This window comes from Petaurus breviceps, unplaced genomic scaffold (genome assembly GCF_028583685.1).
Source record: "Petaurus breviceps papuanus isolate PSGF00001 unplaced genomic scaffold, PetGlider_PUasm1.0 688, whole genome shotgun sequence".
NCBI classification, from domain to species: domain Eukaryota; kingdom Metazoa; phylum Chordata; class Mammalia; order Diprotodontia; family Petauridae; genus Petaurus; species Petaurus breviceps.
In genome coordinates, this window is record NW_027186457.1 from 12,909,366 (window position 1) to 12,934,925 (window position 25,560).

The 25,560-nt window shown below is 45.7% G+C and overlaps 1 protein-coding gene across 1 annotated transcript in view; it reads left to right on the forward strand.

Annotated features, from left to right (window-relative positions):
• Positions 1 to 812: 812 nt before the first annotated feature.
• Positions 813 to 25,560, forward strand: part of ATP1B3 (ATPase Na+/K+ transporting subunit beta 3) — a 34,516-nt gene continuing 9,768 nt past the window's right edge. The window contains exons 1-2 of the mRNA XM_069104656.1: positions 813 to 1,054; positions 24,275 to 24,403. Of these exons, the coding sequence (XP_068960757.1) occupies positions 946 to 1,054; positions 24,275 to 24,403 (238 nt within the window). The 5' untranslated portion in view covers positions 813 to 945. The remainder of the gene's footprint in view (positions 1,055 to 24,274; positions 24,404 to 25,560) is intronic.

Consider the following 25,560-nt stretch of genomic DNA (forward strand, 5'->3'; position numbering starts at 1 on the left):
GGGGGGGGGGGGGGGGTTTCCAGGGAGGAAGAATCGGTTCCTTCCACGATTAAGCACCCTCCCACCCTCATCAGATCGAAGCCGCACGGTTTAGTCTTAAGGCACAGAGAAACCTTAAAGATGCCTGCTTCCAAACAGTCCAGGGCAGGCAACACCGACCTCTTGTTTATGATGAAAAGACTAGCATTTCAGAAGCCTCCTCTAGGGCTAGGCTGGAACCATTTTTCTCTACCGGACGGTTTATCTGGGTTCCCCGGAGCAGCTGGCAGACATCGCGGTGGGAAGGGAGGAGGGGGGGAGAGGGAAAGTGAAGGGAAGGAGGGGGAGAGGCAGAAGGGAGGGGGAGGGGGGTGTTGTCCTGGGCGTGCGCGCGGGCGGAGGCGCCCAGCCCCCGTAGTCGGGGCGAGCGCCAGCCCGCCTCCGGCAACGATGCGTCTCGAGGGCGGTAGGCGGCGGCTGCGGTGGTGGCGGCGCTCGCGCCCCAACCTCCGCCTCTGATTGGTTGGCGCGGACGCCGACGTCAGAGCCCGGCTGGCCGAGCGGTGGCCCCAGCTCGGGCTCCGGCTCAGTCGGCTCGAGTGCGCGTAGCAGCGAGGAAGTGCTGCGGCCTCAGTCCTCCCTCCCTCCCTCCCTCTCACTCACTCTCTCCGGGTGTATGAGCGTGTGAGTTCCCTCCCTGTCCCTCCCTCCCTGCCTCCCTCGCGGGCTCCTGCTGCGCCCGCCGCTCCTCGCTCTTCCTCGCCGGCTCCCCCCGGACTCCCTCCTCCTCGTCCTCCTTCCTCCTCCCCCCGCCCCTTCCTCCTCCTCCTCCGCTCTGAGTCTCCCCCCTCACGCACCCCCTTCCCCTCTCCCCCGCGACCGCACTCACACCCACTCGCACTCACACCCACTCGCACTACAGCCACGCTCTGACACAGACCTCTCCCCTCCCCACGCGCGCCCATCATGACCAAGGACGAGAAGAAACCCTTCCAACGGACTCTGGACGATTGGAAGCACTTCATCTACAACCCGGACAACGGCGAGGTCTTGGGGCGGACGGCGGAGAGCTGGAGTGAGTGCGGCGGGGGCCGGGCGGCGGTTTGGGCCGGGGACGCGGCGCGGAGCCCGGGGCCCCCTGGGGCGGCTGTGCGCCCTTGCCCGCTGCCCTTCCTCCCTCCCCTTCTTCGTCCCGCCCGCCCCCCGCCGGACCCCCGCGCCGGGCAGCTCCGGACCCGCTAAGATCCGGGCTAAAAATAGCCGCTGACAGCGGGGAGGGCGCGGGGAGGAGGAGCCGCCCGGGGCCGGCTCCCATTCATTTGGCCATGCTGGCGTGGAGGGCGCTCCGCATGGGGCCGGGCCCGGCGGACGGCCCATGTGCCGCTGTCTGTCTGCCGGGAGGCCCGGCTTCCTAGGCCCGGGACGTCCCTCCCCCCCCCCCCCCCCCCCCCCCGGCCCCCGGGCTCCGCGCCGCGTCCCCGGCCGCCGCGCCTTCCTCCCGGGGCTGCGGACCGGGGACCGCACGTGTTTGCGCGGGCCCCGCTGCCCGGCGGCCCGGCCGGAGCCAGCCCCACCCGAGGCGGGCCCCCTGGGTCCGGAGGGGCTCGGGTCCGTCCGGGGGGCGCGCCCCGAGCAGCCGCCTTTGTGCCAGCCTGGGCGCCCATGCCAAGTGCAAGGGAGCGATTCGGGGAAATCAGACCCTGCCCCGCGGGGTGGGGAGAGGAAATTTCCACTGCCGTCGGTGTCTTGTGACTTCTTCCTGGGCACCCCGAGCCGGCAAGCAGTGAGTGCGCTCTGAGTGTGTGGGCAGGGTGATCACAGCAGCGTATTGTGTCCGCCCAGGCCGGCTGTGCCCGCTCCCCGGACCGCAGACCTTCCTGCGCTTCTCCGGGAGCCGGCAGCGCCCCTACCTAGCCTTTAAGGAGCGCCTTCCCAGCGGCTTCTCTGGGGAAGCGGGGTGTTCTCTGTGAGGGTCTGTAGCGGCCGCAGGACTTAGCAGATTTAAGCATGCAGCAGCCTTTGTAGATGGGAGTGTTTCTAGCGGAGTCAGAAGCGGTGTTGCCATTGTTGTCGTTTGTCCTTCCTTTGAAAAGAGGACCTGGACGGCCAGAAGGTGATGCCACCACACGCAAGTGAGGCAGGCCCGGCAGGCACCTCCGGAGCCGTCTGGCCAGTGGCCCGATGTAGATCAGGAATAGACGTGGCCTCAAGAAGCAGTGAGTGAGGGGAGATGACTAGCCCACCCCTAAATAAGAATCCTGTCCGCTGAAGGCCCTTCCTGGCCTTTGCTGGAAAACCTCTTTTTAAGAAGTCAAAAGATTGAATGTCAGTCTCCTTGGAGGTAGGAAGGGATCTTACACGTCCTCTGGTCTAGCCCACCCTCATTTTATCAATGAGGAAACTGAGGCAAGTTCACTTGTCCAGATAGCCCATCCAGTCACTGTCAGTGAGACTCAGACCCAGACCTCCTGTGTCCACAGCCAGGGCTGTATGGGTTTATTTCCTTTTATATGTTTTGTACTTGCAGTTTCCTGAAGTTTAAGAAAGGTTTGCAGATAGTAAATTAGTGTTAACTGAGTCAGAAAGAGCTGGTTTCAAGCCCCACTTTTCCAGGCTCACTGTTAGCCTGGCCCCCTGGATGCCCCCAGGCATTCCACTTTGCACAGAATAGGTCTTCGGAGAGAGACAGTATATGTAGTGGAAGGAAGGGTTTGAAGTATTAGCTATGGGGTCATGGCCAAGTCACTCAGTCTTTAGGCCTCAGCTGCTGTCATAGAATGCGATGTAGTTCCTGCCTTGAAATGGGCCCTTCTGAAAATAAAGGACTTATATTCAGACCGAAAGAGACCATTCATCAACCCATCATAGGCCCATCAGTGTACTGGATGGAGAACCTGAGCCCCAGAGAGGTTGTAGATTCCCAAAGCTGTCTGTGCCCTAGAGCACCATTGCCTGCTGCCCTTAGCTACTACTGGGGAGCAGAACTCTGAACCTCTTCATGCATAGCAAATATCAGTTCTTTATTATTCATTTTTGTTTGGATGTTTCCAATATTGTATTGAGGTCTGCCATCCAGTCTGTTAACATCCTGCCCCCCCCCCCCCATTGGGCCAATTCTTTTGGATCCTGTTATATGCACGTATACCTTTCAGAAGCCCTGCCTGGGTTATTTCTTGTCCTTCAGCTTTCCTAAGCTCATTCTTCACTCCTGGTCTCCTGGTGATGCTCTTCCAGTGACATGCTTTTATATTCATCTTCTGTCACCTGTTCCATTGTCTTTAAAAAATTATCTTTAATACCTTTTAAAAGTTAAAATTGGGGCGGCTAGGTGGCACAGTGAATAGAGCACCGGCCCTGGAGTCAGGAGGACCTGAGTTCAAATGTGGCCTCAGACATTTGACACACTTAGTAGCCGGGAGACTTTGGGCAAGTCACTTAACCCCAATTGCCCTCCAAAAAGGAAAAAAAAAAGTTAAAATTAAAGTGTGCCAGTGAGTTCTCTGTACTTAAGTGTTATGCTCATTACGCCGCTGCCCACTTTCCTCCTTTTCTGTATCACTTCCCTCTACATTCAGAATTTCATCCTTCAATGTTTCTGATCCCTTCTAGACTGACTTCCCTTGTAGAGTTAAAATGCTGTATTTAGGGGATTCATGGGATCTTCCCTGTCCTTCTTCCAAACTCTTGTAGAGAAATCTGCCCTTCCACAAGGCTGGAGTTCATGCTGGTCTTCCCAACTTCAGTCTCTTCTCTCCAGGGTTTTCATCATTTCTACCCCAGTAGCCGGTCCCTGTTAGTGAGAATCAGAACTAGGATAGACTTTCCCTTTGCTGGTTTTTCTACTCCTTGAAGGGTGAAATTGTTAAAACAAGTTCAGAAGATAATAGCTTTTTTTGCTTTTGGCAGAGAAAGAGGGCTCACTACTCTAATCACATTTCTGTGCCAGGCTTGTGATGTTTCACAGATGTTTTGTCTATTTTCTCTTTATGTCTGTAGTATATAGTCAGTTAGAGTCTAATTCTCCATTGGATTCTAAGTTTCTTGAGGGCAGGGACTATTTTTGCTTTTTTCTTACTATCCCCAAGTTCTTAGCATACAGTAAGCACTCAATAAATACCATCCTATTTTCCTTCCCTTAACAAGGGGTTGCCCAAGTGCTCCCCACTCCTCCTAGCAAGACAAAAACTGGTCTCAGGATTGAACACAGATGAACACTTACAAGCTCTACCCAGTCACTCCCACTGAAATCCTATTTTTTAAAAACTAGAAACTTACAAATTTTTGGTTTTATTTAATACCTTTCTCATGATAGGCTTTTGCATCTACACAGTATTTCATTTGGCAGAGCCTACTAGCATCCATAAGATCTTTTTGTCATTTATAGAAGCTGCGGCACAGTTACCCAACTGGGGACTGACTTTCAGAAGCCTGGGTTCTTGTTGGGCTTTGCAAGTCACAGCCCCCCTCAGACTCATTGTGGATTGATTCCCTTCTGTAAAATAAGATGGCCGGACCTGGTGATCTCTTCCAGCCCCAGCTGTGCATGGCCCTGGGGACAGAGACTGACCTACTATGGAAGCAGGAAGATGACCGCCATGGGGAGCACCTCTCCAGTTCTGTGGGATGGTCGAGCCGTGGTGGCCAAGGAGTGGGTCTTGGTTATTATAGAGTCATTTGTCCTGTCTTACTTCTTTTTTTTAAGGTCTGCTTATCCAGAGGCAAATTCCAGTCATGGTTCTCATTCCATCAGGTCTCAGTTATGTGTATTTATGAAGTCCCATTTGCCTTTTTGCATTTGGACCTCTACCTGCTAACTGACTCAGCCATGGATGTTGGAGGCCATGGGTCCTTTCTTGGGTTTCTGTTAGATCAAGTGCATACTTATCAGCCTTGGTTAGTGCATCCTCAGCTGGGTCATTCCCCTGCTCTTCAATTGTATTTCAGAAGGCCAAATCTCATTCTGTGATAGTCTCTTTCACCAGATATTCACTTCTCCAATCAGAATTTCTCTTTGTCCCTCACTTCCAGTTGGCAGCAGTGATAGAAGTGCCACACTGGCCCTGGTGAGAACTTCAGTATGGTGCCCAGGACTTTATAATATTTCCCAGTCTTTTCTAGGTTCCAGTGGTATCATTTGTACACATAGGAATCACCGAAACCAATATCAAGCAATGAATTGATAAGCATTTAGTAAGTGTCTGCTCAGTGCTGGTGATACAAAGACAGGCAAGAACAAAGAAAAAACAGCTCCTGCTTTCAAGGCACTCACAATCTAATGAGGGAGACAACTTGCAAACCTCTGTGTGTAAGCAGAATATGCATGGGGCAAATTGGAGGCAATCACAGAGGGAAGGCCATTGCACTTAGGGGAACTTCCAAAAGCTTCTTTTTGATAGACTGGGATTTTAGCTGGGACTTGGAAGAAGCCAGCAGGCACAGATGAGAAGGGAGAGAATTTGAGGCACGTGGGTGAAGCCGGTGCAAAGGCACATCATCAGGAGATGGGGAATCTTTGGGAGTAGTTCGGCGGCACTGGGATGAGTAGCCTGAGGAATGGATCTAGGTGAAAGCACACTGCAGAGGTGCACCGTGGGGTAGGGGGCAGGCTACGAAGAGCTGTGCATGCCAGACAGAACTTTCTCTTTGGTCCTGGAGGGCGCGGGGGGCCACTGGACTCTCTCGAATGGGAGGGTGACATGGTTGGGTGATCAGTTTGACCTCCGAGTATAGGATGGACTGTAAGGGGCGGAGACTTGGCTCACGGGGCCAACAAGTACACTGCTGTCATTCTCCAAGTGTGAAGCGATGACCCCTGCAGGTAATGTGAGAGAGGGCAGTGCCTCCAGGACTTGACAAGAGATTGGCTCTGGCAGGTGAGGATGGCACCTAAGTTGTGATCGTCTGTGACTGAGAGTAGGGTGGTGTTACTAACAGGAAGAGGAGAGAACTGGAAGGGGAAAGATGAGCAAGTTCCATTTTGGACACACTGAGTTTAGACGTCTGCCAGATGTCGCATGTTCCAGGAGGCTATGGAAGATGGAGACTGGAGGTTAGGAATGGTTAAGTAGATCTGAGAATCATCTGCATTGAGGTTGTAAGTGAATCCGTGGACATTGGAAAGACCCCCAAGGGAAATAGTTTAGAGGGGGAAGAACAAGAGGGCCCCAGACAGTCTTGGGAACACCCAAGATTGGGGTTGGGGGATGATCTGAATGAAGGTGTGCTGCAGAGGACACTGAGGAGGATCTGTGAGGTAGGAGAGCCAGGAGAAAGTGTCAGAGGCTACAGAGACTGAGAAAAGGACCTTAGATTTGTCTATTAAGAGATGGTTTTAACTCTACAGAGAGCAGTTTCAGTTGAGTAATAAAACCAGACTGCAGTGATTTAAGAGAGTGAGAAGAAAGGGAGTGAAGACCCTGATTGTAGACCTACTGCTCAAGGCAGGAAAGGGAGGAGAGATTTTAGGGTGATGAGTGGCATGGTGGGAGTCCTCAAGTGTGGGGGGTTAGGACAAAGGAGATATGGGTGTATTTGTGCCCGTTATGTGCTGGGCACTGTGCTCTGGGGATGCATCTCAGCTTCGTGCCCGCCTTGGGGAGATGGGCCCCCTCCCTGTAGCTAGAGCATCGGCACTCGTCTCTCCTCTGACATGAGGACTCCCCTCCTGGGGGGCTTCTTACCTGTTCACACTTAGGAATTTCAGCCTGGGGAGGACCAGCAGCAGCTGCCCCTTACTCTTACACTCCCTCCCTGAGCCTTCAGAGTGTGTAGTGGCCCTGTGCCTGACTCCTCCCCACCCACCGCCTGGGACACACCATTATCCCTGATCATTTGTAGAGTGAGGGTTTCTTGAGCTTTGAACAGTCCCTTAGTTTCATTGACCATGGCAGACCGCCAGACACGTGCAGAATGCCCTGCTCCCCTGCGCTTTGAAATCCTCAGTCTTCCTTGTCTTTCACTGGGATCCTTTTATACTCAGATTACCTCCTAATTTTACTTCCACACCCAGCTTCCTTTCCCTGCTCTCAGCAAAGGCTTGATGGTTCCACCCAGCTTTTCTTGTATTCTCTCACTAACCTCTAATTTTAAAAAAAAAATTATTTTTGATAATTTATATCACTTATCTCACCTTGTCTTTTCGACCTTCTTCTGGTGACCATCCTTTCTTCTCAGCCCTTTTCCCTTCCAGATTGACCTCTGGGGTCTTTTAGTTTGAATTCTTTTCCTTTAACTTTCCCCTTTGTTCTCCCAAATTCAGCCTCTGGCTTTTACAAATCCAGTCACTTTCACCATTTCTCTTTTTGTCTTGCTGTGTTCAAGTCTTCCTTGTGCTGAATAAAGAAGTTCCCCATCTTTGAGCCTGTTTACTAATCATTTTCTGCCTAAGTCTTTGGGGTGTGGTCTTCATTTTTTCCAGAGGGTACTGATATTTCCCTTTAATTCAAGGTGCGCACCCCCAAGCACATTTAATTCAGCAAACTTAGTGAGTACCTACTGTGTGCAAGACCCTGTGTCAGGTCTCCTGGATGACAGGCTGGGGAGTTTGACAGGCAGGAGGACCCCAGTGCAGCTTTGAAGTGGGGCGATGTGTTCAGAATTGAGCTCTAGAAAGAGTGATCTCCCAGGAGTGTACAAGCTCCATGCCAGGAATTGTTTAGGCTGTTACGAGAGTCCAGGACAGAGTCTGAATCTAGGGGGTGGGAGAGCAATAGTATGGGATTGGTCAGAGAGAGACTGCAGAGATAAGACTGCCTATTGCCAGCGTTCTTAACTGGGAGAAACATGGTGGTCCTGTCAGAGAGAAGTCAGGAAACCGGAGCAGGTTTACAGCAAAGGTAAGTTTGGTTCCAGGCATGGTCAAGTTTGAAATCTCCATCCTTATCAGAATCAGCCTCACAGTTTGGAATTGGATGAGATTAAAATGGAGAGAGGCAGCAGAAGAAGAAACTGGTTGGAGACATCTTTGCATAGGGTTGTGGAACACTGAAGAAGCATTTGGATTTGATGTCTGAAACATTAATTGGTGAGAGATCAGAGTGAAAGTGTTTAGCCTTGTGCCACAGTGAGGAGGGGCAGTGGACAGAGGGCTGGGCCTGCAGCCAGAGAGGCCTGAATTCAGACCCAGCCTCCGAAGCTTTAGGAGCCTGGGGGAGCCCCTTATCCCTTCTCTGACTCAGTTTCCTCATCTTTAAAATGGAGATAATCATCGTAACTGTCTCCTAGGGTTGTTGCAAGGATAAAATGAGAACATTTTGCAATCACCAAAGAAAGTGCTATAGAAATGCTAGCTATTATTATTGTTAACCTAGTTGGTTGACTATTTATAGAAATACGGAAGCTTGGAGGAGAAAAGGGTTTGGGGAGAAAGAAATGAATTTGTTTTTGGACTTGCTGAGCTCAAGGTGCTGACAGGACGTGGAGATGGTCCAGGAACCAGGTGGGAAGGCTGGTTGGTTAGAGGGAGGGGAATTCAGATCCAAGTGCTCTGTCTAGAAGTGGTCGTTTGAGCCATGGAAGAGGGCAGTGAGAGCCATGTGGGGCAGCCTCTGTTTAAGGGGAGGGAAGAGAGACTGGGCAGGAGGGTAAGGCTGGGTCTTAGAAAACAGGACAGTAACAAGATGACTTGTAACAAGTATAACAAGAAGGTAGTCAGCAGTGTCATGCTGCAGAAGTCAAAGAAGACAGAAACACACCTACTGGGTTTGGTGATTCAGAGGCCAGCCATTGGGGAGGAATTTCTGATGAAGAGGCCTCACCGAGGCCTAGATCCCCTCCCCTCCCATCTTTGCCCCAACTTTTCTTCCTTCCTCCCTCCATCATCACTCTCTCCAAAGCTCCTGGCTTCTTCCCCGCTCCCTGCACCTACCTCCTAGTCTCCCCCCATTCCCTACGTCCCTGCCAGCCATTGGCCCAGACCTTTCTTCCATTTCTCAGCCACAGCACCTTGAAAAGCTGCCTCCACTTCTGCATTTTCATGCCACTGTCATTATGGTTTCCCTACCTCCCTGCCTTGTCACTCCTCAGTCTCCTTCAGGAATTTATCATCACACCTCTGTCCTGGCCTGTCTTTGTTTTTCACTTTAAAATTTCCACGTGGCCTCTCCTCTGGCAGCCGTGGGTTCAGTGATGTGTACACCGATGACTTCTCACACCCAAGTCCAGTCTCCTGGGCCACAGCCCCCAAACCCCTCCTGAATTGTATGGCCCACAACTCTTTCTGTCGAAGTCCCCATCCTCTGTTCATTCGCCCAGCTTGGCAGCCTTGAAGTCTCCTTCTCCCCTCTCACTAATGCTGCATCCCCATTCGGCACCAGATCTCCCTGGTGTCTCTTGCCCGGGCTCCTCACCCTCAGACAGACACCACCTCCCCACTCTCACAGCCCCCTCCTGTTTGTTTTTTGTCCCTGGTCCATCCTTCATACAGCTGCCGATGCAGCTTCGTGAAAGGGCCAGTGTGAACGTGGCCTGCTCCCTCCTCTAGTTGGGGTTAGAGCCCTTCCCAGCCCGGGCATTCTACCGTGCTTCTGCCTTTCTACCTTACTCTTCTGCATCCCTGACTTCCTTCCAGACTCCTGAGCCACCTCTCACCTTCCAGAGGAAGTCCCCTCCCCAAACTACCTTGTATTCATTTTATAAACATCATGGGTATGCTCACACATGCACACGTTATCTTTGCCTTGGAGAATAAGCTCTCTGAGGGTAGGGGCCGGCTCCCTTTTATCTTTGTAACACAAGTTCTTAGTGTCATCCAAATGGTAGCCACTTACGGTTTGATGCCTGGTAAGGCAGTAGAGGTAGTGAGGATTCTGCCCACCGTTAGGCAGTTAGATGGCACCGTGGGCAGAGTGCTGGGCTTGGAGGCGGGAGCACCTGAGTTCAGATCTAGCCATGGGATCCTGGGCAAGTCAATTAAACTTTGTATGCCTCTGTTTCCTCAGCTGCCAAATGGAGTCAATAATAGGATAAAATGAGAATAATTCCAAAGCATGTGTCGGTGCCTGGCATGGTGCAAGTGCTAAACAAATGCCTCTGTCACACCTGATTGGAGCATCTAATTCTGTGTATTTGGTAATATGATTTTATTTGGAGATCTTTAAAATAACTTGCAAACATCTCAGTTGAAGTGACACTTTTTTAGGTGTGTTTTACAGTAATGATGTCAAACTCAGCTAAGGATGGGGCCCAGTAAATGGTGCCCTTTTACACACTCACACACACATGTGTTTAAATGGAGTGATTTTAATATTAAAACTGTTAATTATTAGAAATATTAAATATTTTCTATTATTAAAATAATATCTTTTTCTAAATAAACCTACGATTCCTTGCAGGTGGCATATGGATTTAGTTTTGAAGTAATATTAACTATGGTTTATTGTATTTTTATTTATTTTTAAAGTACTTTCCCAGTTACATTTTAATCTGGTTCAGCTGCACTTGGGCCTGTTGGGAGCTGTATGACACTTCTGTTTTACAGTATATTCATATTAACAATTGAGCTGTGATGACAAGGTTTTTGTTTCTGTAGCTGTCCGGTTTTAATGCAGTTCCACCACACAGCAAGAAATCCAAACTCTTACTTTAAGGACATTTGCTGCCTGCTGAGTCTGTTGCTAAAAGTAGGGCTTCAACTGTGCCACTCTCCCCCATTCCATTCTCTGGTGGGTTGGGAATGAGAGGGGAGTGGGGGCTCCATTCCCATCTCCCAAGGGCTTGCCAGGCTAGTCTCCCCAGTAAGCAGTCACTACTTCATGTCTGGCAGTGTTAGCATTCTTTGGTCTGTCTCCAGTGCTTGCTCAGGGGCCACAGGCCAGTTTGGGAAAGCTGAACTCCCTATACCTGTACACTGGAACACCCACACAACACAATCTACTTCTAAATCATGTTGGTGACAAGTGGCATTTATATGGACGATGCATGAAGTAAAAGCACACAGTTTGGAGGCTGGACTTAGAATCTCATCCAGCTCCATTGTAGAGATGAGGAAAATAAGGCTTAGAGAGGTTAATGAATCCAGATTCAGACCTAGATCTCCTGACTGTCGATTGCCGTTTTCAGTATTCCTGAAGACTGGATTCCAATCCCCGCTTGCGCCCTTCCTGATTCTTATCTGCTAGAGCTGGAATGGACCTTGGTGTCATCTTGTGTCACCCCTTTTGTGTAGGACCATCTACCAGAGCCCAGAATGGGTGGGATTCACAGCTGGCATGAGGACATCATGACTGTCATCTCTTGGTTTTTTGGGCCGGTGTTCTTTGGCTCAGTCATCGTCCCCGGGTGCTTCAGACTTACCTCTTTTTTGAATGCGGGGCTCTCTGGGTGCCTTCCCTCTGGATCCCCTGCTTTCATTCCATGAGGTGCCTTAGTCAGTGCTCTGCTTGTGGCATCGCACTCCGCCTGCCCTGGCTGCCCAGCTCCAGGTCAGCTTTGTTTCCCAATGTCCCATGGTTGTGAGAAGCCTTCCTGCTGTCCTTTGTCCTGGGAAGCGTAGTCACTGTGGAAGCTTTACAGGACATGCACTGTGGGGGAAAGAGCAAGATTTGCCTTGGCCCAGGAAGGTCATATCAGTAACACCCGTCACCTGTCAGGGCACAGTGCGTATGTCATTTGAAGTTGAGTGTGTTCATTGGAAATAAACTGGCAGTGTTAGAGGAGGCGGGCATCTCTGTGGGAAGAAGGTGGTTTTTATGGAATTGTATTGCTGACAGAGGTCTTTGAGATGATCTCATCAAGCCTCCCATTAGGCAGATAGTCTACCGGCTCAATTAATTAATGCTTGGGCTCGCCCACAGCCAGCCCATAGCCTAGTGAGAAGGAAGGGCCTTGTAATGGTCAGACAGCCATGTGATGTGGTGAGACAGGGCCAGGAAATACACCCTTAGCAGACCTGGCCCATTGCAGTGTCTTTCCGCTTGATCACCTTGAATCTCAGCTTCACTGACTTTTAATCCCCTTTGGATGGGAATGTGCTGGGAACTTTAAAAAATGATAGCACATTTTTATGCTTATTAAATGATTAAAAAATACATAAAATACTACAGTAAATAATGGCAGCATCTTGGTCTCAGGTCCAGTTCCTATAGGGTCCAGGCTGGTAAAATGGCAGTTAGTGGTTTACAGCTCTGAGACTCAGGGGCTGTGGGGCAGAGGAAGATCGTGGGTCCCAGCCAGCCCTCCTTTTCCAATGGTTTCTACTCAGCCCCGGGAGATATACAATAAGTAAAGTTGTTTATGTTGAAAAAGACCTGAAGTGTGCTTGTGGAAATGGGCACCAGAAGATCCACAGCTTGTGAATTATTGACAAGTGGCACACAGTTTTCTGCATTCAAGCTGTTTTTTCAGACAAAATCAGACACAGGCACTTATGCTCTTATGCCCAAATGTTCCCTAATATATCAATCAGTTTGGAACAAAATTGACATTTTCAAAACAAGCATTAGAGAAGCAATTATAATCTGAAATAAGTCTGGAAAAGGTGAGTTGGAACCTCATTGTGGAGAGGGCCTTTCTCTAACAGGGTGAGGAAGCCACAACTCTGTCCAAGGGAAACATCATAGGAGAGAGAATCAAAGACTTGGCAGCTGATTTGATGGATAAGTGGAGAGGAAGATGTCAAGTCTGGATGACCAGAAGGATGACAGAAAGAGACCTTAAGAGGAGAAGGGACAGGCTGTGGTGGGAAGAAGGTGGTGTGGTACTGGCACGACCTTGGAATGGGCATAGGAATAGGGAAGCTCTAAAGAGAACCTCCTTCCTAGAGGCCATCTTCCAGTAACGTCAGAGAAAAGATTCTTGTTAAAGTAAGGTGTGGGTTCATTGAACATGTATATTTGTACACATGCCTTCTCATTCTGAAATTCTGTGTCACCACCTTGAAAACATGCACCATCACTCACTCATCATTCAGGAGGAAAAGCCAGCATAGAGGAAAGATCAGTGACCCTGGGGAGAGAGAGAGCTTGGGTTCAAATCCTACCTTGAACTTGGGCAAGTGCAGTTCACCTGCCTGGGCTTCAGTTTCTTAACGTGTAAAAGAGATTTGGTTCCTTGGTCTCTGAAGTCTTCTGTAGCTCTAAATACAAAAACCCTTCGTTCTTTTGCAGCAGTCTGGATTATTTTAATTAAAATGTTAATACAGAAGCAGTGATTATTTGAAGTCATAGATCAACTAAATCCTTGCCTTAGAGTATCTTTATAGACCCCAGAGTTTAGGGGAAGGCTGAGATTTGTTCCCATCTTAAATAATTAGACTTGGATTGATCAGATATTGAAAAGTAACTCTCCCCCCAATGGCTGTTTTGGATTACATTTAAAGGTGTTCGTGCTGGTAGAATTCCTGCTACTTTTTCATAATTTTTCATTTTATACATTTCTGTGCTCTAGAAATTAGTGAGGTTTTTGACTTTCTATAGTGGCCATAGCAGTGAAACTTTTGATAAAACTCAACAGATAGCTTATCTTTCTGATTCTGGCTATAACCTAGTTTTAACTTTTTGTTATTAAGGTAGTTAGTAGAAGATCTCGATTTTGACTAAGGTTACAAGCATAGCAAGTAAAGGTAAATTTTAGAATAAATTCACTATTCTTTTGAAGATATAGTAATGTTCTTAAAAGCATCATCCTCAAAATATTCCTTTGTCAGTTTTAAACAATGTCAACAGAAAGAGAAATGAAAGTAGAACAAATTGCAGGAGAAACAGGAGCTACAAGACTTGTAGTGCCTTTTAATAGGATTGCTAAAGAATATATGTGTTTCTCAGCAACAATGGAACATTTACAAAAACTGGCCATGTATCAGGGCTGAGATTGCAACAAAAAAATTATGTAACAAAATAAAAGTAGTAGTTCAGGGACCAGAAAGAAAACCTTAATGAAATCCACCCTGGATAGTGAACAAAGAACAAATAATCAAAACAATAATTCGGTGAAAAAAGTGATAGTGATGACCTAACAATACCAGAATTTCTGGGATGCAGCTAAAGCATTCTGAAAAATCACCTCTACAGATATACATGAGCAAAATAGAGTAGATGAATAAACTGAATATGCATTTTAAGAAAATTAGAAAGCAAATGAACAAACCTAAAATTACTACAAAGAAGAGACATTTAAAAATTAGGGGAGAAAGAGATAAACTAGATATCCACCCCAAAACAACTACAGAAATCACATATAAAACAAACTGTTCTTTGAAAAGACTATTGAAATGGACAAATCAGTCTGATTAAAAAGAAAGAGGGCAGGAAAATCAAATCAACAACAACAACAAAAAATAGACAAGGAGAAATCAAAGCTAAACCAAAAGAATTGAGACCCTATTCTGCATAACCACGGGCTTTTAACAAAATTGGAGACATAAAAGAAATCAATGAATACCCTCAAACCTTCACAAATATAAAGTAACCGAAAACCCAGTAGAGATCTTAAACCAATCTCAAGAAAAGAAAGAACATAACCTCCTCCTTCACCTGATGGATTCAGAGGAAAATTATTTCCAAATTTTAAAGAACAATACTAATACTACACAAATTATTCTCAAAAATTGAGGGGGGAAAAGCACTCTGCCAGAAGAATAGCTATATATACCAATGTTATTTTTTTTTTTACTTTGTAAGTAAATTTTATTTTACTAAAAAATTTGTTTAAAATTAGAATAAGTTCATTCTAATGTTTCTACTGTCCTGAGATCTTTTTATTTTTATTTTCTAATTTTATTTTGGACTCAAACACCAGAACACAAATATGGGATAAAGAAAAGAAACAAAAACATGTCATAAACTTAAATATTAGAACTTAAATACAAAGTAAGAAAGGAGGGGAAAGCATGTCATGTGCATAGCAGAACATAAGAAAGGATTCAAAATATGGAACAGTAAATTTGCATTTCAAGAAATAGAGCGATATTATTCATAAATATTGATTTCAAAAATTTGAAATAAAATCCCATCAAACCTCCACAATGATTCATCCAGGAATTCCATTCATTATGACCAGTTACTATGTTTTTTTTTAAAGTATTTGGGGACCATACAAATAAAACAATAAACAGTTCTAAAGTTGAGTATGTTTTTTTGAGGATTTTCCTAGTAGTTCTAGATTAAAGATGATGAATATTTATAAATCTCTTGTAGAGCTTACTTTTGGTTTTAAAGCTGTATTGGCTTAACTTTTACATACCTCATATCAAAAGGGCATATTTTAAAAATTGACAAAAATGCCAGGATTTCTGAATGGAAAAATGAGTCAGTAAATTAAATTGTTGATCTTTTTAAGGCAAACTGGTCTCTCACCACGTCTCCTATATTGTGTTTGAAATTAGTTTTTTTTAAAGCTCGAGCATTGGGTTCATTGTGTTCATATAGGTCCTTCCATGTGTCTCTGTATTCATCACAGGGTTTCTTACGGCTCATTTACGTACCATCATTTGTTTAACCATCCCTCATGGGTGGCATCTGCTTTGTACAGAAAGTGCTCCTGTACATATTTTGACATATATGGGGACTTTGTTATTAATGGCCTTCTGGAAGTAAGTGCTCAGGAACAGACTCTTTGGGTCCAAAGGTGTCCCCGCAGGCCCAGACCTTGGCTGTGCCCGCCTAGGCTGTTCTAGTGCTTCACCAGAACTGAAAACAGGCTTCAGGGAAAACAGGTCTCAGCAGCATCGCCAGCTCCGTTTGGAGCCCAAGGTGGGGCTCCGGGCCCATGGGGGGACCGTCCTGCTGCTCTGCTGCCCCCAGTTTTTTTTCTCAGCTTGTTAGCTCCCCGTGCCTCCCCCATCTTGAGTGTGCGGTGTGTTGGGGAAAGCTTGTAAAGTAAAGTGATTCTTGGTGAACATAGTTCCCTGTAACTGTTTCTTGGAAAAACCTCCACCTGCACTTTTCCTGCCTTTGAGCAAGTAGAAGACTAGAGACGTGCAGGCTTGCATTTGTCATCAGTCACAAGAAGTCCTAGGATGTTTTTCTTAACTGTTGTGTAGGTTCAGTATGTGGGTATGATTGAGCTAGTTGCTGTTTGCTGTCAAGTGCACAGTATCTCTACAGTGTTGGTTTTTTTCATTTCTGATTTTTAGGTTACCATTTTTATTTGAATATTAGAGGAAACCTTTTTTTCAACTTTTGTCTTTACTCATTTCCCTCAATCCCAAACTGTTTCACATGCTATTCCCCTGTTGCCAGCCCCACATCAGACCCTCTCACAGTAGTACTCACACCGAACCAGATGCCAAAGCACATTGGGCAGGGGTGTATTAACAGTTTTATTACATGATACTGAGTTGTTCCCTAGATCCTTAAGGAGGGCTCAAAGACTGTTCTGAGAATGATGGGAGAGGAGAAATCGGCATCTAAAGTTTTGACTTCTGTTTATCCTGATGTCAGTTTTGGCCAAAAAAAAAAATTATGGTGCTTAGTTTGCAGGTATAAAAAGTTAAAAATGAATCACCACAGAATGTGGAAGACAATTGTTTAAAATCCTATTAGGGTGAACTCCTAGGTCAATATTCACACTTGGGTTTATTGTACTAGAATTTTTGCCACTTGATTATTGTTTCAGGTGACTTGGTTTTAACTTATTTTTTTGAAAAGTGATTTGAACTTTGTGGATTACCTTTGAGCTCAGTTCTGCTGGTAGGTGACAACTGGATAGCCACTGTCACCTTGGGCTCACCAGTCTGTAACTCACAGTTCTGCTTTGAGGATAAAGCTATAGATTGTGGGTAGGACTGTGAACAGTGTCTGGGAAACATCATAGAAATGTGGGATACTTGGATCCTGTCTGAGCAGTTATTCCAAGGAAACTTAGGTCCCAAAATATCCAAGAAAGATGGTGCCCATTGGGTCACTGAACAGTTTAGTATTATTGCACCATAAGAAACAACTGAGAAATTCAGAGAAACTTGGGAAGACGTTTATGAATTGATTCAAGGGCAAGACAACAAAACCAAGAGCAGCCTTTGTGGGGTGATCAGTTATTTAAAGGGAAAAAAACCCCTCGGGTTTCAGAAGCCTGATAAATGGTTTCACTGCTCGAGTGGTGAGGGCAGTGGGGTGCTGATCGTACTGTCAGTCATGGTGGATGTCATGGTTTCACTGGGTTGTTTAACTGTTGCTTAACTGTTTCATGAACCTTGGTGGGGAGGGAGAGTAACATTCACTTTAAGTATCGATAAGGCATTAAAATTAAAGAAAATGCTTATGTATTATGAGTATTTATTATATGAAAATTGTTTATAGATGCCTAGTATGCAAAGCATATTGTGCTGTGAGAAGCAGAATATAGACTAAGGAAACTTTTCTCTTCCCTGCTCTTGCTTTCCGTGTTTGCTTGTCATGGTCTAGGGTGTTTGTGTGAATTTGTACAGAAGCTGTTTTTAGAGTGGGATAAGTAAATAAGTAGAAAGTCTTCTCTCTGCCTGACCACAGTCCCATCTCCCATTCCCTGTGCCCCAGCCCCAGTCCCTTAAGCCGCCCCCATCTGAGGGCTCTCGAGGATGGTAGAGTTTGACCTGATTCTTGTCTCTTAGTGACTTAGTTATCCAAAGTGGATCCAGCACAGAAGCAATCTTTTGGTGCCTTTGCTGACTTTGTCTTTATTTTTGTTTATTGTTAGTCAGCATATGGTTTATAGGCTGGTTGGCAGAAAAGGGGAGAGATTTGACCTAGGGGAAACCCTGCTATCCTTGAGCCCGACTGCTGAGGCCTTGTCACTGAATCGCTTCTTCCCTCATCTCTAGAGGTTGGGAGCACCTGTCTTACAAGGTTTTCATAAGGGTGGAATGAGCTTTTATGTGTGTAGATATGCATATACACATACTTTGGAGCCTTGTTAAATATTAAATAATAGTAAGACAGCATCATCCTCCCAGGGAGAGAGAACAGGGAATGCCATATTCCTAACCCAACTTCACATCAGTATGAAATGTAAGATTCTACATTTGCAGGTGGGGAAGAATGGGTCTGGAAGGAAAATAACACCTTAGGTAGGTATTAAAAAAGATTCTGAAGCCGAAATCCTAGAATGTCACTTTTGGGCCTCCTTTGCCTTGCTGTAAAATCAGACTATTGGACTAGAATAATGCTCATGTCTCTTGCAGATATAGATCTTTAATTCTAAATCAGTTTGACTTAATTTTATTTCAATTTTAAATTTCAGAGTATTGGGCTTACTCATTCAAATGTAAATATGAAAATGTATTCCAAAACCTGATACAGGTTATGGTAGCCTTAAGTAATGGTTTTGGATTGATATGTCACTCTCCTTTCTCCTCAGCACACCACACCCCCCCCCCCCGAAGTATTGTCCAGATTCAAATGTCTTGTGATTAACTTACATAATGTTATTTTCAAGTAACATTATAAATAGTGTTTTTCAAATGTCAGTGTGTTTTTTAGCTAACATAGTAATAACCACAATAGTAAACTTTCTACAGTTATCTCTTGCACATCTCAGGGGTTGATGGGCTTATGCCCCTTCGTGATCTGGAAAATCCACATAAAATTTCTGGCCCTCCCTTCATCCCAGAGAAGAAGTCTGAATTATTATGGTTTTAAAAAATAAAATATGTTGATATTATACAATACTGCACATGTATTTTATGCATTTCTGGGTTTCTAAAGTTTTTCAGTGTCATCTGCTGACCTTTGCATGTTGTCTACAGCTTCCCCAAAACTCCCCAAAAATTCCCATTTAATTTCTTATTTCAACTCTCTCAATGGGGAACTCTGACAGTTCACACCCTCATCCTATTTGTGACTTGTGGCTAATTATTAACTTACTTTTCATGCCCTTAGAGCCTAGATCTGACCCATTCACTAAATGGCCATTAGCCTTCTCTGTTGTCCTGAAGAAGATAAAATAGCCTCCTCACTCTGATATTTTAAAACCCTTCACAATCGGATTCTAGTCAACCTTTCCAGGTGCTACTTGCCATGCTTCCAGACTCTACCCTTCCCTGTTGTTTAGTTGAGCTCTTCAATAATTCTGTCTTGTGTTTTTGTATCTGTTTAGGTGTTTACCCCTCCTTGTGGGCCTGGATGAATTTTAGGTTTTGTCTTTGTATCTCCTGCTTTGCTCTCAGAACTTTTTAATAAATGGGTGTTAAATTGGGGGGGGGGGGTGGGAAACATTTAATCACTTCCCTGCCTTAGGAAGGATACAAAAGAAGAAAGTCTGCTCAGCCCATTGCTGAGAGGTAGTTGGTAGAATTATATATTCTCAGCATGAAGTCTGGTTAAGCAAGTTTTCCAGCTTTTCAGTGTGTGGCTCTGTTTTGTTTGAATCACACTTACAGTACACACATAAACATCAATACAAAGGAAAAAATGACATTTTTGTATTGAGCATGTGACTAACCAAGAACTGACACAGTTTCCTGTAAATTCTCTCTGCCGCTATTTCACTACAGATGGTGTGACATAGCACCATTTTAGGGGAAAGGCAGAGGGAGCGTATAGCAGGGGAAGGGCTCTGGAAAGGCTGGTGCAGGAGGTAGCATTTGTTTGAACTAAGTTTTAGTGGACTTGAAAGATTCTTAGAGGAAAGTGCACCCCAGGCTTGGTAGGTGGTGGCGGTGCAGAGACAGCCTGATATGTGTCAGGCACTGTGGCCAAGCCCTAGGGCTACAAAAAGGGGCAAAAGCAAGGACCTTGCCTTTAAGCAGATCACGGGCCTAATAGGAATGAGAGACAAACATGCAGACAACTGTGTGCAAACAAGGTGTTCTCCGGTTAACTTGGTGATTCAGAGGCATTTCGAGTTAAGGGGGACCAGAAGTCTTGCAGAAGGTGGGCTTTTAGTTGAGACTTGAAGAGAGCCTGGAGGCCAAGATGAGGAAGGGAGAGCTCCAGGGATGGGGGATGGTGTGGGAGTGGTGGGGCAGTGGAAGAAAATGCACCGAGTAAGGAGGAGATGGAGTGTGTGGCAGTATGGAGTAGGGGGTGAGTGGAGAGAAAACAGTAAGAAGACTGGAAGGTAGGAAGGGCTTCCGAGGCCAGGCACTTGGATCCTGGAGGTGATGGGTAATCCCTGGGATTTATTATTGAGTGTTGTGGGGGGAGATCCAGACCTTCACTTAAGGAAGCCGAAGGGAGAACGGACTGAGGTGAGAAGAGACGACAAGACAGGATGAAGTCTTGTGGAGAGAGGGATCAGAGAAACAAGTCAAGGACTCGAAGGCTTGATCATCTGAGACTGGAGTAGAGGTAGAGAGGATGGAGGATGGAGAGAGGGAAAGAAAAGGGAGCGCCCTCACTAGCCTCTTTTCCCAGTCCCTTGTGGAATAAGAAAAACAGTGCTGTGGGGAGGCGTAAAGAAAACCAAAGCTGTTGGGGAAGGAAACAGGCTTGATTGGGGAGTAGTAAAGAGGGTCCAGCTGATACCGGAGGACAGAAATCTGTAGTAGAAGCAACCCAGGGCTGGAGTTTGGCGAAGCACGATCAGTGATGAAATGAGGCAGAAGTTGAGTAGTCCAACACTCAGTGGTTACCTCTGAAGTCCAGATCAGGAAGGGAGGAAGAGTTGGTGAATTGGCCTGGGCCTGGGAGCAGCTCTGACGGGTGCAGTGGTCACCAGGAGAACAGCGTTTGTGTTCATGTGTGTCCCTATCTCTCAGTTTAATTTTAGGACAAACTTGCAGACGTTTTTAAAAGTAAGACAATATTTGACAGAGAGTATTAAACATGTCTGGTTTTCATTTTCTGTAGAAACCATTTTCTTTTTCATCAAAACATTTGAGAATATTCAAAATTTACAAAATGTTGATCAACTGCTCCTTGATATTCTAAGCCCTCCCTCCTCCAAATCACCCCCAGCAGTGAAGACAGTCTTGGCTTTGCTCTGGCCTCCTCTGCTCTGTTCTCTCTCTGGCTCCTGTGCATTCAGCCGCCATCTTTGAACTGGGGAGTCTCGGATTGGGACTGCCTTATGGACATCTCCATCTGGACATCCTGTAGGGATCTTAAGCCCAGTGTGACCAAAACAGAGCTCCTCGTTTTTCGCCCTTCTCCAGTCTAGTCCCCACCCAGCTCAGGGCAAAAATGAACTGCATCGTTTGGTCCTCAGACCCTCCATGAGCGCGCTCCAGCTTTCCTTTCCAGACTCCTTGTTCCCTACACACATCTCGTCTTCACCTCCACACTCGTTCCCCATGCTCAGAATGTACTCCCTCCTTATCTCTGCCTCAGAATCTCCAGCTTTTTCCAGGCCTTTCCCCATCTATTTGCTGATGGCCTCTCCCTTGGAATTGCTTTGCATCCACCTTACACAGAAATGGGACTGACTTTTCTATGAATGTCTATTTCTTCACTGGAACCATTTGTGTTCCCAGAGCTTGCCAAACACAGTTGGTCTGTATGTAATAGGCATTTAGTAAATACTTGCTGAATATGAGAATGAATAAAACATTGTAGCAAAATGCAGTCATTAAGTGGACTTCATCTAACAGTATTTTAACATAGCTCGTAATTTATTTACCTTCTTAAAAATATCCTGGAACATTGAAACCTTCTGAATGCTGTGCTAATAATAATAGGTCTGCTTTTGTATTCTTCAGACCTTCTAGGTCATCTATATTCCTTAACCTTCTGAAAACATATTTCAAAGGCGCTCTGAGATACATTCAGTATGTGAATACAAAGTGGATCGGGACATCTTACAGATCACGTCCCCTGCCCTCAGGAGTGCTCTCACTCTCCTAAGCTAGATCCACATCAATCTTAAGCGCTTAAATGGCTTCTGTGAAATTATGTGAAAATCACCTATTGGCAGAAGTGGCAATTACAACTTAGTCAGTAGTTGTGATTACTAACTTTTAAACTAGTAGGTTTTTAAAAATAACTTACTGCTGTGGGGGATGGGAGAGTCATTATTGTTTCCTAGTGGGAAGCACAGAAATATCCTTTGATCAAGCTGTTGCTATTAAGTTTTATTATTATTGTTATTATTTTGGTCTTGTCAAGTCCATTCTACATCAAGGGAGCAATACCTCAGTTTAGGGAAAAGACATTCAGATGTGAGACAGGACCGGCTGTGTTGCAAAAGCACATTGGACCATCCATTAACATCACCTTTAAGTATTTCAAATCTACATAGATGTTTTAAGAGTCTTTTAAATATTTTCTTATATTTTCCCTAAGCTTGATTTGAAACAGTTAAAAAAATTTTTTCAACCAAGAAGTACTTGTTTTCTGTCCCTCCCTTCTTCCTTTCCCCCCATTGGAAAAAGAAGAAAAACACAGGGACCACACCCACCAGGGTGTCACGGATCTTGTCTTGGGGCCATTACCAGGAGGGTGGGGGTGTCAGGCCTCTGGAGTGGCGATTATTGCCGCCTTGGTGCCAGTTCTTGAGTCATGCCGAGTTGTTTGTCTATACGGTGTGGTTATCATATTTATTGTTTGCCTTGTTCTGCTTCTTTCAGCTCTGCATCAGTTCATGCAAGTCCATCTGGGTTTCTCAGCAGCTGTTCATTTCATACATCTTTTGGCACATGAGTGTTCTGTAGTGACTTTACAAAAAAAGTTGCTTAAATGTAAAATATGTGAAAGTAATACATGGAACAAATATAGTGTAGATTTTATTTTATGGCTTTTTTTTGGAGGGCATTTGGGGTTAAGTGACTTGCCCGAGGTCATATGGCTAGTAAGTGTTAAGTGTCTGAGGCTGGATTTGAACTCAGGTCCTCCTGACTCCAGTCTACTCACTGTACCATCTAGCTGCCCCATGGAACAAATATAAAATAAAATATATATATATGTATATATATATATATATAATTTTGCTTTTTTGGAGGGGGGGAGAAAGGGCAGTTGGGGTTAAGTGACTTAACCAAGGTCACACAGCCAGTAAGTGTTAAGTGCCTGAGGTCAAATTTGAACTCAGATCCTCCTGACTCTAGGGCTGGTGCTCTATTCACTGCACCACCTAGCCAGCCCATAAAGTATTTTTCAGTTGCACATGGGTAATTTTTTCTTATCTCTTTGGTATAAAGATATGGTAATGGTATTGCTGGTTTAAAGGATATCTGCACATTTTAGTAACTTTGGGGGCAGTTCTACATTGCTTTCAACAGGAGCTTGAACAGTTAGCAGTTGTGCCAACAGTGTGATATAATATTAGTGTGCCTGAAAAACAAAGAAAATGGAAAATGCATGTGAAAGGTGTGGGGCAGGGGATTGATTTATCTGTTGAGTTTGGATTCCAAATACCCAACTATAGTATTTATCTTGGAAGTTTATGTCAGTTCCTAGGAAATGGTGTGATAAAACTTTATATCAAAATTCAGGTGAGTTTTCCTGTCAGTCTTAATTTTTGTGCAAATTTGTAAACTTCAAAGTTCAATCTGTGTTGTCTTGCCTGATCACATGGATTGTGACACCTCTCTCTCTCTCTCTCTCTCTCTCTCTCTCTCTCTCTCTCTCTCTCCCTTCTTTGCCTTCTTTGAATTCAGTCTTCCTTTTTCTTTTTTCTGTAACAGGGTCCTGGTATGTGGTAGGGAAGTGATGCTGTCTGAAGGTGACCCTGCTGCCTTTCTTCTGTGCTATCCTCTCCCCCTATTTTAATCTTCTGGTAAAAACTTTACTCTGAATCAAGAAAAGAATGCTTTAACTGTTCCATCCTTTCTTGAAACAGAATGCCTCAGCAATGCAAATACCAATGGTTAACTAGCCCAGCTCCAGCCCTTCCACTAGAATGAGGACTAGGAACTGGGATTGTGTCTATACTGGGGGGGGGGAGTTAATTCAAGTAATCTGGGATTTTATTTAAATAAAGCACCAACCTGTTGGTTGTTTTTTAACTAAAAACATTAATAATTGATTATATACAACCCACATCACAGCAATGACCATTTTTTGCCTTTAGAGCTTTGATTCTATAGTTATTTGAGCCAAATTGCTTCCGGGTCCAGAAATGAATTAATGACCCAGTATAGACCCACCCTCTTGTTAAAAGAGACAACCAGACCAAGGATGTAGAAAGTTGTTGTTCTTCTCGGGTTGAAGGCCAGGCAGCTCTCCACCCAGTCCAGGCCTTGGTTTTACCCGCTGTTGTGCGAGGCCTACACCGACCTCATGTCCGTTGTTTTCAGAGATTGCTTGGAAGCAGAGGCCTTGAGTTGCTCCCTGAGGCTTTGAAAAGCAGAGCTACGCGGGAGGGTGTCTCCGCTGGCCTAAGCCTCTGAGGGCCCAGCCGGGAGGATACTTGGCTGTTGTTGCATGGCTGAGCTTGAATCTGGGGCCTGGCCTCTTAGCTGTCAGGTCTGTGCTGAAGAGGGGCACTCACAAGTGTTTTGTCCTTGCAGGTTTGATTTTACTCTTCTACCTGGCCTTTTACGGCTTCCTCGCTGCACTCTTCTCCTTCACAATGTGGGTTATGCTTCAGACGCTGAATGATGAAATTCCAAAATACCGGGACCAGATTTCTAGTCCAGGTAATTGTTGTGTCCTTGGTCTGTTGTTCATGTCTGGCTTTTCACTCAAAATTGGTATATTGTTATGTAACCGTTAAAAAGGGCCTCTTTATGAGAATGTATTTTTACAGTAGACAGGGAAAAAAAGGTTTGTACCTCAGTACCAAGTAATTCATATCTAAGAGCGTGGGTATTTCTGCTTTGTTGGGATTTTTTTAGTTAGATTTTTTTTGGAGGAGGGGCAGGGTGGAGTGGGGAATTGACTGTATGCTAGGCCAGTTAGTATTGTGGATAGAGTGCTGGGCATGGGCTCAGAAAGACCTGGGTTCAGATGCGACCTCAGGCACGAGCCATGTGACCTTGGACAAGTCGCTGTTAACATCTGTCCATTTCAGTTTCCTCAACTGCAAAACAGGGGTAGTAATAGCACCCAACCTTCCAGAGTTGTGGTGAGGGTGAAAAATGAGATAATATTTGTAAGCATTTGGCACAATAAATACTCATTTCCTTCCTTCTTTCCTATTAAGTCACAGTGTTATAGGCCAATCTTTGAAGGAACTCCAAAGGAAAAAAATTGGTATGGCTTGGTATTGCTTCTCATTATTGGTATTGATTCCAGGGTGTTAATGACAAAACACATCCTGATCGCTTTACAAATCAATTCGAAGCTAATGTTAACAGGTCTAATTAAGCTAAAATGGGGGTGGGGCAGATGTCCTTTTTTTGAAAATCTGAACTCCCAGCTTCCCCCACTGCGTGTCATTCTTTTGTAATGATCATCTCAGGGTGACTGCCGGGGCACGGAAGTGCTGTGGTCTTCACATGTCACATAGATCTGTCTGTCCGACTCCCTCACTGATGGCATGGCTGCCTCCTAGACTCCCTCACAGCTCTGGAAGGTTGGGTGCTGTTGGAACAGACAGAGGTTAACAGCACCTTGTCCAAGGCCACATGGCCAGTGCCTGAGGTGAGACCTAGTCCCAGGCCCAGCACTCTATCCTGTCCACAGTACCCACCAGCCTCCTAGAGCCCTACCCTGCCCTTACAGGAAGGGCTAGCCTTGACACATGTTAGGGCTGCCATTATTACAGTCAGAAGTCAGATGGCCAAAGCAGCCAGTCAGCTGGACAGACACAGGCTGTTGAGAAGGCCTTGGTTGTTTTCAGGGCTAGAACTGA